The 13,692-nt window shown below is 40.1% G+C and overlaps 1 protein-coding gene across 1 annotated transcript; it reads right to left on the reverse strand.

The window, feature by feature from the left end:
• Positions 1-1,927: 1,927 nt before the first annotated feature.
• On the reverse strand, positions 1,928-3,743 carry LOC149183857 (uncharacterized). Its single transcript, XM_089415114.1, has 3 exons — positions 3,158-3,743; positions 2,286-2,746; positions 1,928-2,203 (listed from the first exon to the last, which is right to left on the reverse strand). Exons 1-3 carry the CDS (start codon positions 3,741-3,743, stop codon positions 1,928-1,930), a joined length of 1,323 nt encoding a protein of 440 aa, XP_089271240.1.
• Between the last annotated feature and the right edge of the window lie 9,949 nt (positions 3,744-13,692).

Genomic DNA, 13,692 nt, shown 5'->3' on the forward strand with positions numbered 1-13,692 from the left:
CACCGCTTGGTCACCGATAGATTAAATTTCATAACTGCACGTCTTCTTAAAATTCCTGAATTTATCCTTCATATTTTACGTCATTTTTTTATCCTAGTCCTTGTCAACGAAATCTTTGGTGGGGTTTTTCCCTTAATAGGGAAGTCTTGTAATCCTTCGGATCAACATCACATCAATATGGATCCTCTTCCCCAACCAGAGGCATCCTTCATGCACCAAACTAACAGCTGACAAACACAAGCCATGTTAGATGTTCTCCAACCGAAGTGTGGCATATAAATCATGTTTAATAGCCATGATATTTTCAATCCCACAGGCCATCGATGCAGCTCCAATCTCGTAACTTCGCTCTCTAGGTAATAGACCTGATGGATGTACTTGCTCGGCTCGAACTACGGGTACTTACTTTTGTCGTTGAAATCTGAATCCTCCATCTTCACTTGTGGGATTTTCCCCAACACTTCCCCTTAAAATGACACATTCTCTAGGAGTAGGGTGTGAAGGTGTCGAACTTCATATCTTTGGGATCCTTAACCAACTTGGCACCTGATTTCCTTGGTGGAATATAAGGCAAAAACACAGAGGACCCTCTATCTCCATCTGATGTATCTCAACCTCCTCCTCGTTGTCATGAATTTCTTGTGGTTCGTCTTGTTGCACCAACTTCTTCTCCTTCTCCTTGGGCTTCTTGTCTTGCTTGGTCTTGTGTGCTACTCCTTTGAGGGATTCTTCCTTGGAGAGGTTCTCAACTCTATTCTAGAGGCTTCAACTGGCCTCTTCTATGGTCTTTTCTTTTGTTGTTCTTCTGTTGTTACTTGCTTACATGACGACATCACATGACTTGGGGACAGTGGTACATTCGGTGCTCTGGATTGACCAGCTTGTGCTTCCATGACTCCTACTAGTCCTATTGCTGTAAATTCTCGATAAATTTCCCCAAAACTCCTCTTAGACATACAGTAGCACGCTCATATCACACAGGCGCAATTTCTCAGAATAAATTCTCCAAATAGCAAAGTGTAAAATGTGGAGCGGGAGCTGGCTTTCATAAAAAATTTGAATTTTGAACCTCATGATTAGCTTAGATCTTGTTCATTTAATGCAGGTATCATGCTAGATCCAATCAGTTGTGCTTCATAATGTGTTTCTTCCACACCTTTTAATGACAACTTACTTTTAACGACAATTTTTTTCCTTCTAACGGTCATATTTTTCTGGTTATCTCAGAGAATCGTGTAGTCCTCTGTCCTCCAGCGTGGTTCCTTTAGACTTCAACATTCCCTTAAGATTTCACAGTAATCCTCCTTCAGCGTGGTTCTTTATGACTTCAAAAAACTCCTGAATATCGCATAGTGATCTCCTTTCGGCACGATTTGTTATGACTGCGACAAACTCTTGAATATTTCGCAGTGATCTCCTTTCAGCGCAATCCCTTCTGCAGAGTAGTTTATAGTCCAGTGCCCACTTTCAAATACAAGTGGCAATAAGACTGTTCTTTGTTCATCTTTCAACGCGAAGTTCCAAGCAAAAATTCGTCCCTGTATACCTTCAATCTACTTCCATTCACTTGTTCCGAGATGAACTGACCATTCAACTTCGTTAGCTAAACTGCACCACCATCATAAACATGCTTGATGATAAATGGTCCTAACCAATGAGTTTTAAACTTTTCTTATAACTTCACAAATTTGTTGTCATACAAAAGTACCAGATATCCTACTTGGAATGTCTTCTAATTGATGTGCCTGTCATGTCAGGATTTCTCCCTTGCTTTCTATACGTGCTGATGAAAACCTGCTATAAAATTGTCCTATTCCAAAGCAAGCAATTGCACTATCCTCTCCTCCATTATATCAGAATATTCCATGTCTCTGAAGGCTACAATTCTCAAGCTTGACAAAATATACTCCATAGGCATGATTGCTTCTTATCCATTCACCAACCTAAAAGGTGTATGGCCTGTCAATTTCTTACATGTTGTCCCGTATGCCAATAACACTGCTGGAATCTTGAGGTCCCAGTCATTTTTTTTCACATTACATATCTTTGTGAGTGCATTCTCCATAATCTTGTTGAAAGCTTCGACAATCCCCTTCACCTGAGGGTGATATGGGGTAATTTTATGATGTTGTGCCTGAAACTCTTCAGTCAGCACCTCAATGGTCTTATTCAAGAAATGTGAACCTTGGTCACTCATTAATATCTTCAGACACCCAAATATGGATAGAATGTATTAAAAAAAGAACTCCGACAGTATTCGCGATGCAATCCTTCACTGGTTTTGCCTTGGCCCACCTTGTCAGATAAGCAGTCGCAGTGATTATGTACCTAGATCCATTCTTCTTTCCTGGTGGGTTTATACGTCCAACAAATTCAATAGCCCACTTATCAAATGCTTGCAACGTCACCTGTGGATTTAAGGGAATTTCATCTCTTCTGGATGGCCTTCCTGTTCTCTGAGATATATCACAAGATTGACAAAACTCCTTTTCATCCTTGTGTATTGTGAGCCACCATAACCTAGCTCGCAATATTTTATGTGCAGTGGCCTTTCCTACATAATGTCCACCTGTGACTCCTCCATGAGCTTCTACCAGAATACTTTTCCTTTCATTCTCTCGGACGTATCTTCGCAGTATTTCATCTGGCCCCATCTTGTACAAGTGTCCTGCAATCAACGTGAAATCAACTACCTTTACTACTAACTCATTTTTCTGTTGTGTAGTGTACTCCATGGGCGCCATCCCTGTAGCCAAAAACTAAATAATATCCATGAAGTGCCCATCAGTGACCCTGATTATGAATAAGTGCGCATCAGGTAAGTTATCTTTGAGATTTTTCTGTTATTCTCCTGTCTCCAATCTTGACAAATGATCTGGTTTGGAATTCAATCTACCTAGCTTGACTACAACTTCAAAGTCATACTCCTGGAACAACAACAACCATCAACATATTTTTCCTCCTAAAACAGGCTTATTAACCAGATATTTCAACGCAGGGTGATCATTGAACATCTTGAAGTGTGCTCCTAGCAAGTAATGCATGAAATTTTGTAATGTATAGACCATAGCTAACCCTTCTCTTTCTATGGGAGTATAGTTATTTTCCGCCTTGGACAGTTTCCTGCTTGGAAAACCTATGGGGTGGTCAACTTCACCTGCTCCTGGTTGTGCCAGCACTATACCCAATGTTATGCAAGATGCATCAACATGTACATGAAATTCCTTTTTCCAGTCTAGAAAAACTAAGATCGATGCAGTTACCATCTTCTCCTTCAATATATCCAGACTCTCTTGACATTCTTCGTCCCACTTGAAATTGACATACTTCTTCAATAAATTTTCCATTAGCACAGTTATCTGTGCATACCTCTTTATAAATTTTATGTAATAACCACTGTGTCCAAGTGTCATGTACAGTTGTCTCACTGTTTCTTTTGCTGGTAAGTTCACAATGACTGCGATCTTCATGGGATCCACCAGTAAACCATGTTTGCACAAAATATGCGCTAATAGTATGCCACAAGGCACACAAAATATAAATTTCTTCAGGTTCATCGAAATCTGATGTTGCATGCATGTATCCAACATAAGCCTTAAGCTCACAATATGCTTCTTAAACAGCCCAAAAACTGTCCAATCATCAAAGTAAACTTCCAGAAATTTGTGTATGTACTCCTTCAACGTTGTGACTATAACTCTAGAAAATATGGCAAGCACATTATTCAAGCCAAAAGGCATCATTGTATACTGAAATTAACCCCACTTTGTTGTAGAAGTTGTTTTATGTTGATCTTCTAGCACAATTTTGATCTGATCGTACCCCAAAAAGCCATATGTCAAAGAATAGGTCTCGTTTCCTCCTACGTTGTCCATTACTTCATCTATGAATGGTGTAGGGAAGGGGTCATGCACACATCCATTATTTAGTTTCCTCAAGTCAACACAAATTTAGATCTCACCCTTAGTATTCTTTTCCTAAACTATCATGGGACTTACCCATTCAGACTCTTTAATAGGCTCGATGATCCCAGCTGCGAGCATCTTGTCTAATTCCTCTTTCACCTTTTTCTTTTATTTTGGTTTCAACCTATAGGGTCTTTGCTTCACAGGCTTCACATCAGGTTTCAAAGGGATCCTCATAACTCCTAGGTCCCCTAATATGCTCTTCATTTCAGATAACTTCATAGGGAATATCTCCTGATATTCATGTAGCAATTCTGTAATATTGCTAACTATATATGCATCCCAATAGTCTCCAATCGTCGCGAGCTTTGTTTCTTCCTCTGTTCCAATATTCACCTTCTGTGTTTTTACTCGCTACGTTATATCAGGTATTTCAAGTTCTAGTCCGACAACTTTGCGATGTTCTTCCAATTCTGGTACATTAATATTCTGCAGATCTTCATCTTCTTCAACGGTGATATTATAGCATTTCAATGCATTTTGTAACTACACATCCCAATCATCCTTCCAAGTTAATGGAACTTCATTATCAAATATCTTCACCCGGATTACCTGAAGGGTTGAATCTACACATGGACAGTCATCTTCAAAACTAAATGTTAGTATGAACCTCGTCAACCAACTCTGTCCAGGTTTCAGTTCCATGTCGCAGCTCTGTCTCAAGATACCAATTCATAGGAATTATTTCTAGTTTGTGGATAAATACATGTACCCACTCTTGCTCTGGAATTTTTGTCCAAACCGAATTGCAGTGATAAATATGTTTGTGAGGATCAACCTTACCATCATACTTTACTTCTATTTGTGTGCTGATTGAGCCAAATCTGATCCACATTAATCTTTGACATTGTGCCAGTCTGTTATATTTCTTTTATGAGTACCCCACCATCTAGCAGGTGTAGATCTCAGGGCTACATCTAAATCTTGAAACCTCTGTTCTTCTGGTATTTGGATTTCATATTCATTGAGAAAAAGACTTACATCTCCTAGTCCATCATAATAAGGCAGATCACATACATCTGAATTTATGCAGTGAAGTGATTTTGTGGTAGAGACTTCATATAACCTAGTATGCCAATTTTCCAGTCCTTCATTGGAGTTTGAAGTACATGATCTGTCATATTCCCAACCCAATTTTCCATCTGCAGTGGGATTAATCCAATCTTCCTCTTTAACTGTTACCTTATAAATATTGTCGACATCTGCATCGTAGTACCCATCCTGGATAGGCTTCGTATAACACACTCCTTCTAAGGGGTCTAGAGGGACAATGACCCTCATGTCATCCTTTTCGAACACCATTTGCCTTTTCTTTTGATTGATTATTGCCAAGTTATTGAAAGCCCAATCAATTCCAAGAAATGCCAGATATGGGTTTCTATCATCTACAATTTCAATTACTTCAAAGTCTGTAACAGTTCAGATGCCTTCGATATCTACTATGATGCTAGATAATCTTCCCACAGGGATAATCTTCTGTTGGTTGGCCATCCTCAACTAGATCAGTGACCATTGCAACTTTGGTCTTCCCATCAACTCCCAAGTCTGTTTAGGTAATACGTTGGCATCAAATCCTAAATCTAGGATTACTTGATCCATATCATATGCCCTGATCTACGTAGATAGTCTCATCTCCTTCCCTGATATCTTCTTCTATTGATGTAAGTTATTCACTGTGCGTGGATCGCTTCACGATACTTATTTTCTAGCGCAGGAATCTATCAGCTCCTGGAGTCCTTCGACAGCTTGATGATTCCTTAACAACTTCAAACGAGTTTTTAAGAATGAATTCAAAATACCTGGGTCCAATTCTTGTGTCGGAGTAGACACTTTGTCGTAGTCCTTCTTTTCCATTAACTTTGGTTGTGCAGTAGATGTTGAACCCACAACATCCATGAAGCTTCGCTTCACCCCATGAACGTTTCTTTTTCCTTCTGAATACTAAATCTAGGGGTCTTTTCTGTGGTCTTTCTTACCCATGTTTCTTCTACTTTTTGCTTACCTTTATCATCTCCCATCGCAACTCCACTTCGTGTCACAATGTTGATGTGTGGTTCATCCTCCCTTGGTTCAATGGTCGTCATTTGAATATTCGTTGTGTGTTGCGCATTCCTTTTCTCCTGCATCTTCATGATAAGGACGAGACATTCTTCTATCACATGATCAAATGATTTGCAATAGCTGCAAGTTGTAGTGGGGTTCTAACAGTCTCTTGTGAAGTGTCTTGCTTGTCCACAGTTATAATAGATAATCTGGACACGTCCTCAACCAACTCCTCATCCGCATCCTCTTCCTCGTCCTTGGAAACCTCCTTCTCCAACATTATTTCCTTGTTCTTCACATGCATGTCCTTCAGCTTGCAGCCTATAAGTATCAGTAGTGTCTTCCAATATCAAGTCATAACTTTGATAGTTTCTTTCATCATGGCCCGTTGATTTACAAATGTTGCAAAACAACTTCTTTGGAGTTTGCACGTACTTCTGTAATAAATATAAATCCTTAAAATGATGTTTGCCTCTCATTCTACAGATCTCGCACCAAAATCTTGATCCTGCATTTAATGGATTAGGTGCACCACTAGCCAAGTAATCTCTAAAAATAGGGCATTGATCCTTATAGTGTCCCTCTACCTTGCATTTAATTTTGACCTAGTTTCTTTACCCTTCTTGAGATATTGCAATTCCAAGTCAAATTGGCTAGTTGATTCTAAATTTTCTATACCTCCACATGAGTATCTCTGATCAGTGAGGTTTCCAGCTTCATGGAAATCTCCAATGCTTCAGCTTGAGTCACTATCTTCTATTGCGTCAAGGGTAGCTTGATGTGTGGTAGTAGAACAACTATAAACCACTCCTTATGATGCTATAGGGGTATGTTAAAGCTTACCTTCCCCATTAATACCTTAAATCATTGATCCAATTCCCATATAGAGTCAGTAGCCATCTGTTTGATTTCCTTCAGCTCCATTATACACTGTGATTCTGATTTTCTCTTTTTGAATTATGATATCATTGATTTCTTAATATCTTCCAACGTCGCAACCTGATTAATCGCAGAATACTTCATGTACCAAGTCAACGCTCTTTCTCATTGCAATGTGACGAGCTACACCTTCTTTACATCATCATCAGTAATCTATCTTGCTTTCCATACTGCATCATCTACAAACCAAAATTGATCAAGATCTTCTAATCCCAGTCCTACAAAGATAGGCAACTTAATGTCATTGGGCATTTTTCTTCTTGGGTTGTTAGGGGGAGGGGTATTGGGTTGGGGTTGATTAGGGGGAGGTGGAGGGGGTGTAGGGGAATTATGGGGAGGGGATGTGGGGTAAGAGGGGTAGATGGATGGGGAATCCCAAAGATTCCTTGATTCTTCTCAAATCCTAGCTTCGATGCACCTCCAGAATGGGAGAAGGAATATTGCAGGGTTGCGGGGTTACTTCCTTCTTCTTTGATCTCAGATCCACCTATCAGGGGAATATAGTTAGTCTCAATGAAGTTCTTTGGTTCACACTCTATCTTGTATCATTTTCCACTTCACATAGACCCTGATCCTAGTTCAGACTTATTCCCTCTTCATCCAAACATCAATCGAACTACATTCGTAGTATGCCCTTTTCACACAAAAGAATTTTTATCAAAAACTTCAAAGAATTTAGGTACTTACCTCATGGACCCTTGAAAAATCTTCACTCAGATTTGTTGTAGGATATAGTTTCATCTATCATGAATGCAGTAATAAATCCTCCTAGAATGTTGTCAATCTAGAATTCGACCGCTCTTGAGATATTTTTGTTATAATTCTTGAGTCGATGTATCAATTCAGGGCTCCATGCAATAGGCTCATCGTTCTTAAAACAATTCTTATGCTCAGTCAAATTTGATACCCATTCATATAGCTCATTAGCAAATGTTGCAAAGAAATGTTTGTGTTGTTCTATGAAAAGATACTTTCACAACCAACCTTCAGTTGACAATCATAGATTTATGTTTTCTTGAACTGTGAATTTGCATTCTTTCTGATCAAACCAATCTTGTATTTCCTTCTGGGATGGATGCCACATCCACATCCCTCATACATATCCTAGTCTCGGCAATAGAAACATTTGTTGGATCGGTTGGGCTTGACCCAGGTTCAACTTGTACTTCACACCAACAAAACCCTCAGAAACCATCCCTTTCAATAACGACCCACAAGTAAGTCGAAGTCTCACCTGAGGTGGCTATGGGTGATTGCAGAACTAGGTTTCTGCAACCTTGAGGGACTACGTGATGTGGTTTTTACTTCGCTTTTATGTACTCTAATCAATCCTCTAACGTTCACAATATAACTACGCAGTGTATTTTACTTACAAACTTTGTCACCATTAGTTTAATATAAACATTTTACAGAACTATAATAGTGCACTAACACATCATCATCATTCATTTGCAACCATAAAAAGATAAAACATAAGTACATATAAAAATACAACGACTTCGCCAAAATTGCTTCTTCTTTATTAATATCATTCTTTTCAGTACATACAATCCTCTCAACCTGCGTACCCAGCTGCGGGTGGTCTACGCACTTAGTTACAGACTCTTCTAAGGCCTCCATGCACTTAGTTGCGGAGCCTTTCCTAAGACCCAAAATAGAACAAAAGACTCGATCACTTCTATCACAATCTATTCATGGATTAATCTTGTTGTCGCTAAATCTTGCACCTATAGCACAATTGCAGAAGGAGGCGAGGAAAGCTCCCAGAGAAAGCCTTGGATTACTTACAAGACCAGTGCCTGGGTACATATAAATCACCGTGCCTCAAATGATTCTCAAATAGGAGGAGACATCACCTGTATTGCAGACATATTAATCAAAGAGTTGGTTCTTTCATCCAAAGATACAAGCCATATGTTTCAGGGTTTCTACACACACATAGTTCCTAAAAATATAACAGAAGTAGTGGAGGCCAAGCAATTCAAAGATTTACAGTTCTAATCAGCTTTATAAGATAAATGAGATAAGGCAAAGAGGAATAACAACTCGGAATATAGAACCCAAAGCACCAAGAATTCTATATGTAAAACATAGAGACTTAAACCATGAGATTTACTATAACTACTGATCTAGAGGAAAATGTAGTGGACAGAAAAGAAGTTGAGTGAGATGCTTCATGCAATACATATCGAAAATGTGATTTCAACCCCTCACACAGGCATATGCATTAACACTTTAACGCATATGAATCTGTAGACAAGTCTGAAATATCAGAGTATATATTAGTCATGAATTCAAAAAGGAAAACATACAAGATGAGTGAAACATGGAAATAACACACTACAAAAATTCAAAGGAGGAATCACCACCAATCCTGTATGATTTTTCAATATCTATATGACTAAGTGATACAATTTACAAAAATCATAGACTCTCTTTTCAGATTTCAGAACCCTTTTTTAGTGCTACGACCGCATATTTATAAGAAGAGAGGGTGCTCTCAATAATGGTTTCATACATGTTACAGGGAAAAGTGTCTATATAGAACTGCTCTATCCCACTAAGGTGTGACAGTTACCTTAGAAAAAAAACAGAGAAAAGCTACTTTTGTTTTTCCTTTATGAATTATAGATAGAGAGGAACAGAAAGACCAACCTCTGTCTTGCGCTAATCTCCTGATTTGATCCCTCTCTTCTTTGATAGTCCTCAGCTACCTGCTCCTTTGCACGGCCAGCTTCACAAAGTGCCTGTAAGATCACAGAAGCATTGCACTATACAAAGACATGGATCTATAATCATAAACATTTAGGATTAGATGTTAATTGACCATACAAATGTAACAAGTATCAATGACACAAAAGCATGGAGGAAAACTCAAATAGCTTTTATTGATAAACAAGAAAAGAGCCAAGAGGAGTTACAACCAGTTGTTCTGACCCAACATCAACCTCCCAGCAAAGAAGCCCCTCTTCACCTCAAACAAAGCTTAGATCACCCAACAATCTGATGTTTGTCTCAAGAAACCAACAGCAATTCCTTACAATATGCAAAATTCCAGCCTCCGGATCTCTGGGATGAGGGATCCATATATAGATATCTGTAAGGGGGATGAGTCAGCTTGTGATTTGATTAGTTTCTTCTCTCTGATAGTTCTTGCTTCCACTTGGAGACTGATGGCCTCTTACTCATCCTTGGTCGAATTCAGTGAGGCAAGTGTCACAGGAGAAGATTCTGGAAGCTTCCATTGCCTCTCCACCTCGCGGAATGACACTGCCATTTGTCATTTCTCGCCCATCGCACCCCACAGAAGGGAATTTTGAAATGCAACGCACCCTCACAGTGTATTTGGGTGAGATGCAACGCACTTAGCCAGTGGAGCAGCTGCAATGATCCTGTTTTGACCAATTCTGAGCAGTTTCTCATGGAAAACTTCTGGGAGAAGATGTAATCTATTGACCTTGTTCCTTTAGGGGTTATAACAACACTTTTAGGGACTTAGGAGCCCTTGGTTTATGGACATTTCATGTTTGGGTTTGTAGGGCCCAAAAATGTCTATAACAATACATAAAATCCTGGGCCAAGTTGTCATTTGTCAAGTCAGCTTGCTCTCTCAGCCAGGGGGAGGTTTTGTTTCCAAAAACATTAAGAACAGTAATAAGGGCTTCACAGAGGAAGGCACATCACAAAATCGTGGAACAGTTGAGACATTAATGAAAAATCCCCAGCGCCCCATCCATGTGATCACTTTCTATTTCATGGTTGCATTTAGTTCACGGCATATGCTCTTATGCTACTCAACTAACTCTCGTTATTTCATCTTTAAAATATTTAGCACCAACCTTGAGAATGGGTTATGAAGAGCCACTTCTGGGGGATTCCCATACTTGGTTTTGAATTCTCCTCCCCCTAATTCATTGCTACATCTGCCTCCGGGACCAACTCTATCACTTCGACCTTAAATAGTCTACTGAATCCCTCGGTGCTCTGCTTTGCCCAGCCTCAAGACATTGATCTTTTGTATCTTCCTCTGTAGCTTCTTTCAGCACTGACCTCGTTGTTCTCTGCCATAAAATCCTTCTGAGCATAGTTGGTGCCCTGATCTGGCCTCTGGAACAGGTTAAAGGGCACAGGATTTTTACCTCTAGAACAAGAAAAAGGGCCCTTTCAGTTCCCCCCTTAGCTCTGCTTTATTACGACCCCTTTTGTAGTGTGCCGCATATGACCAGGGGCTGGGACCAAAGGCTTTGTGCTTTAGTGCTAAGGCTCTCAACAGCTGCACACGGGACCTTTTTCTTTATATTTCAGAAGTCCCTCATCGATCGATTTCCCAGACTCAAACTCTATCTAAATCATAGCTCATAACTTATCGCACCCGGGGAGGAGTCTCGCATATCGCAATCGCGTTGTGCCAACGTATTAAACTCTTTCTTTCTCCATAGTGTGGGCCGATCGTCTGGACCCGAGATCCTTATAGACCAAGACATAATACTTTATCGCGTCCAGGGGTTTCCCGCATATCGCAATCGCTGGCTCCATCGGCTTTGGCTTTTCCCCTTAACTACTATGATCGATGATATGCGGGCTGACATCATCACCACCACGTGTCACCCTAATAGTGGTGACATGTGGCACCTAGAAATGGGCCAATAGGACCCTTGTAAATGCCAAAAATGAGTGACATGTGTCCACCCACCACGTCAGCATCCGTACTGCCATGTCATTGCTGACGTCAGCTACCATGTGATCTTCGAGAACAAATCACATGCTGCCATGTGGCCCCCTGAAGGAGAGAGAAAAAGGTCTACCTACTCTTGTTTTTCCATGATTTCCTTTGTTAACACTTCTGGCCCTTCTTGGGCGTTACAGCAATATATTGCATCAATGGCCCCCTGCATGCTTTGGAGTATGATGTAACTGAGGCACTGTTAGATCTACGGGATGTGATATGCGATATCAGTGTTCGGGACGGTTGTGATGCGGGATGCAGGATGAGGGATTGGGCCACGTGGAGGAGAGAGAAGGGGAGGCTCGCCCCTAGTTTTTTTATGAAATTCCTTTGTTAATGTTTTTCTCACCCCCCCCCCCCAGCTTTTTTACCTTATACCACAACATCATGTCCCCGCAAGGTCTTTTAAGTTTAGAACCCACTAATCGGTGGGACTGCAGGGTCGCTGAGATGTGGGAAACTATGGGTTTGCTAGAACTGTGGGGTCTCTGGGATGCGAGATTGTAGGAATCTACGGGATGCGGGATACTACCACATGGAGGAGAGAGAAGGAGGGCGGCCCACTCTTGCTTTGTTAACCTTTTTCTTTGTTAAGGAATTTCTTGGCCCCACGACGATATTTCATCGTATCGCCATTGACCCCCCGGGTCTACTCCTCAAGACTAAAATCTCGCCAATGTTGATATGCGATTGCGATGGACTACCCCAAGTGCCGATTGCGATTTTTCTTCAACACTTAGCCATTTTCCTCAATCAGCTGGATTTTCAGGGGAAATCTTCTACAGGCTCTAACTTTTGATCCAAGAACCCTCTTTTGGACTTCTATATACCACCAGAAATATTTTTTTGAGAATTAAACAATAGAGAGGGTCTCATCAAGCTCTGATGACTTCTCTATCTCAATAAATTGCTTCAACTTCAATTCTCTCATGCATCCTAGACCATTGATCATTTACAAAGCAGTGAGTGAGAAGTAAATGACAACATTGGCTCCATCTGGGGACAGTGCCTTGCCAGCAACGTGTTGAGAACCTGCACACTGTGAACTACTCCTTTGGGCATGGAGTCACTTCTCAATCAAAATATAACTTTCACAAAAGCAAAAAAATTTACAATAAAAGAAAATTCAAATGACAATTGTAGTAAACACACCGGATATTTACAATGAGTGTAAGACAGCTAATTCTTAATTTTGAAAATAGAACTTGAGGAACTGACCATTCACTAGTAGTTCCAACAATTCACCATCCAAGTTTTCAAGCAAAAATGTATTTCTCCCTCTCTCTTCTGCAATCCTGAAGGGGCCAAACCACAATGGATAAAATTTTCCATGTTTGCCTTTGTCCTCCTGTTATCACTAAAAATGCTGTTGTCAAAAATTTTGGTCTAGCTTAAAGACCGGGTGTTTTCGCAGCGCCTGAATTCTTTTAGCAGTTTCGCAGCGCCATCTATTTTAGTGATTTCGTAGCAAAAGCACTGACTTTGCACTGGCTGCGCTACGGAATTAGGGATTTTCTCTAAGTTTTCAGTGAAGGCCCAAATTCTAAGCACGCCTATGGTATACTGGCTACAACTGCTGTGGATGAGGTTGAGGTGCTTAAAGGTCTAGTGTTGACTAAAGGATATAACTTTGATATTGTTTGCATACAATGCTCTGATTTATGGATTTTACAAAACAGGGAAGACACAACGAACAACAAGGGCTATGTAAATTTGCTATTCTATAGAAAGTTTCATGGTATTAGTTGGAGTTGATGGGCTCCTGAAATCTGCCCTGTTCAATTCAGATAGCAAGAAAATGTGCGCTTCCAACAATTTTTCTTGTAATTTTCAACCTGAACCTTCTTACTGTCATTTTAGAACTGGCAGGTTGAGTATCGTTCTTGGAATGGCATTGACTCCTAACTAATACAAACCCGAAAGAGTTTTAGCAGATATAAAGGTACTAGTAAATATTTCATCATCTTGTAAACTTTGGTTCCCCAAAATTCCCATGAGTGAAAGGTATTTTGAACCTCT

The sequence above is a fragment of the Pinus tabuliformis genome, chromosome 3_2, assembly GCF_031772625.1.
Source record: "Pinus tabuliformis cultivar Carrire ecotype Pingquan chromosome 3_2, CPIR1, whole genome shotgun sequence".
In the NCBI taxonomy this organism is placed as follows: domain Eukaryota; kingdom Viridiplantae; phylum Streptophyta; class Pinopsida; order Pinales; family Pinaceae; genus Pinus; species Pinus tabuliformis.

Coding starts and splice junctions, on each gene's coding strand:
- LOC149183857 (XM_089415114.1), bottom strand. CDS start 3,743: ATGATGCCTTTTGGCTTGAATAATGTGCTTGCCATATTTTCTAGAGTT. Junction 2,747..3,157: donor GCTGGCACAACCAGGAGCAG/GTGAAGTTGACC, acceptor TTTTGGCTACAG/GGATGGCGCCCATGGAGTAC. Junction 2,204..2,285: donor ATCTGACAAGGTGGGCCAAG/GCAAAACCAGTG, acceptor GGGTGTCTGAAG/ATATTAATGAGTGACCAAGG.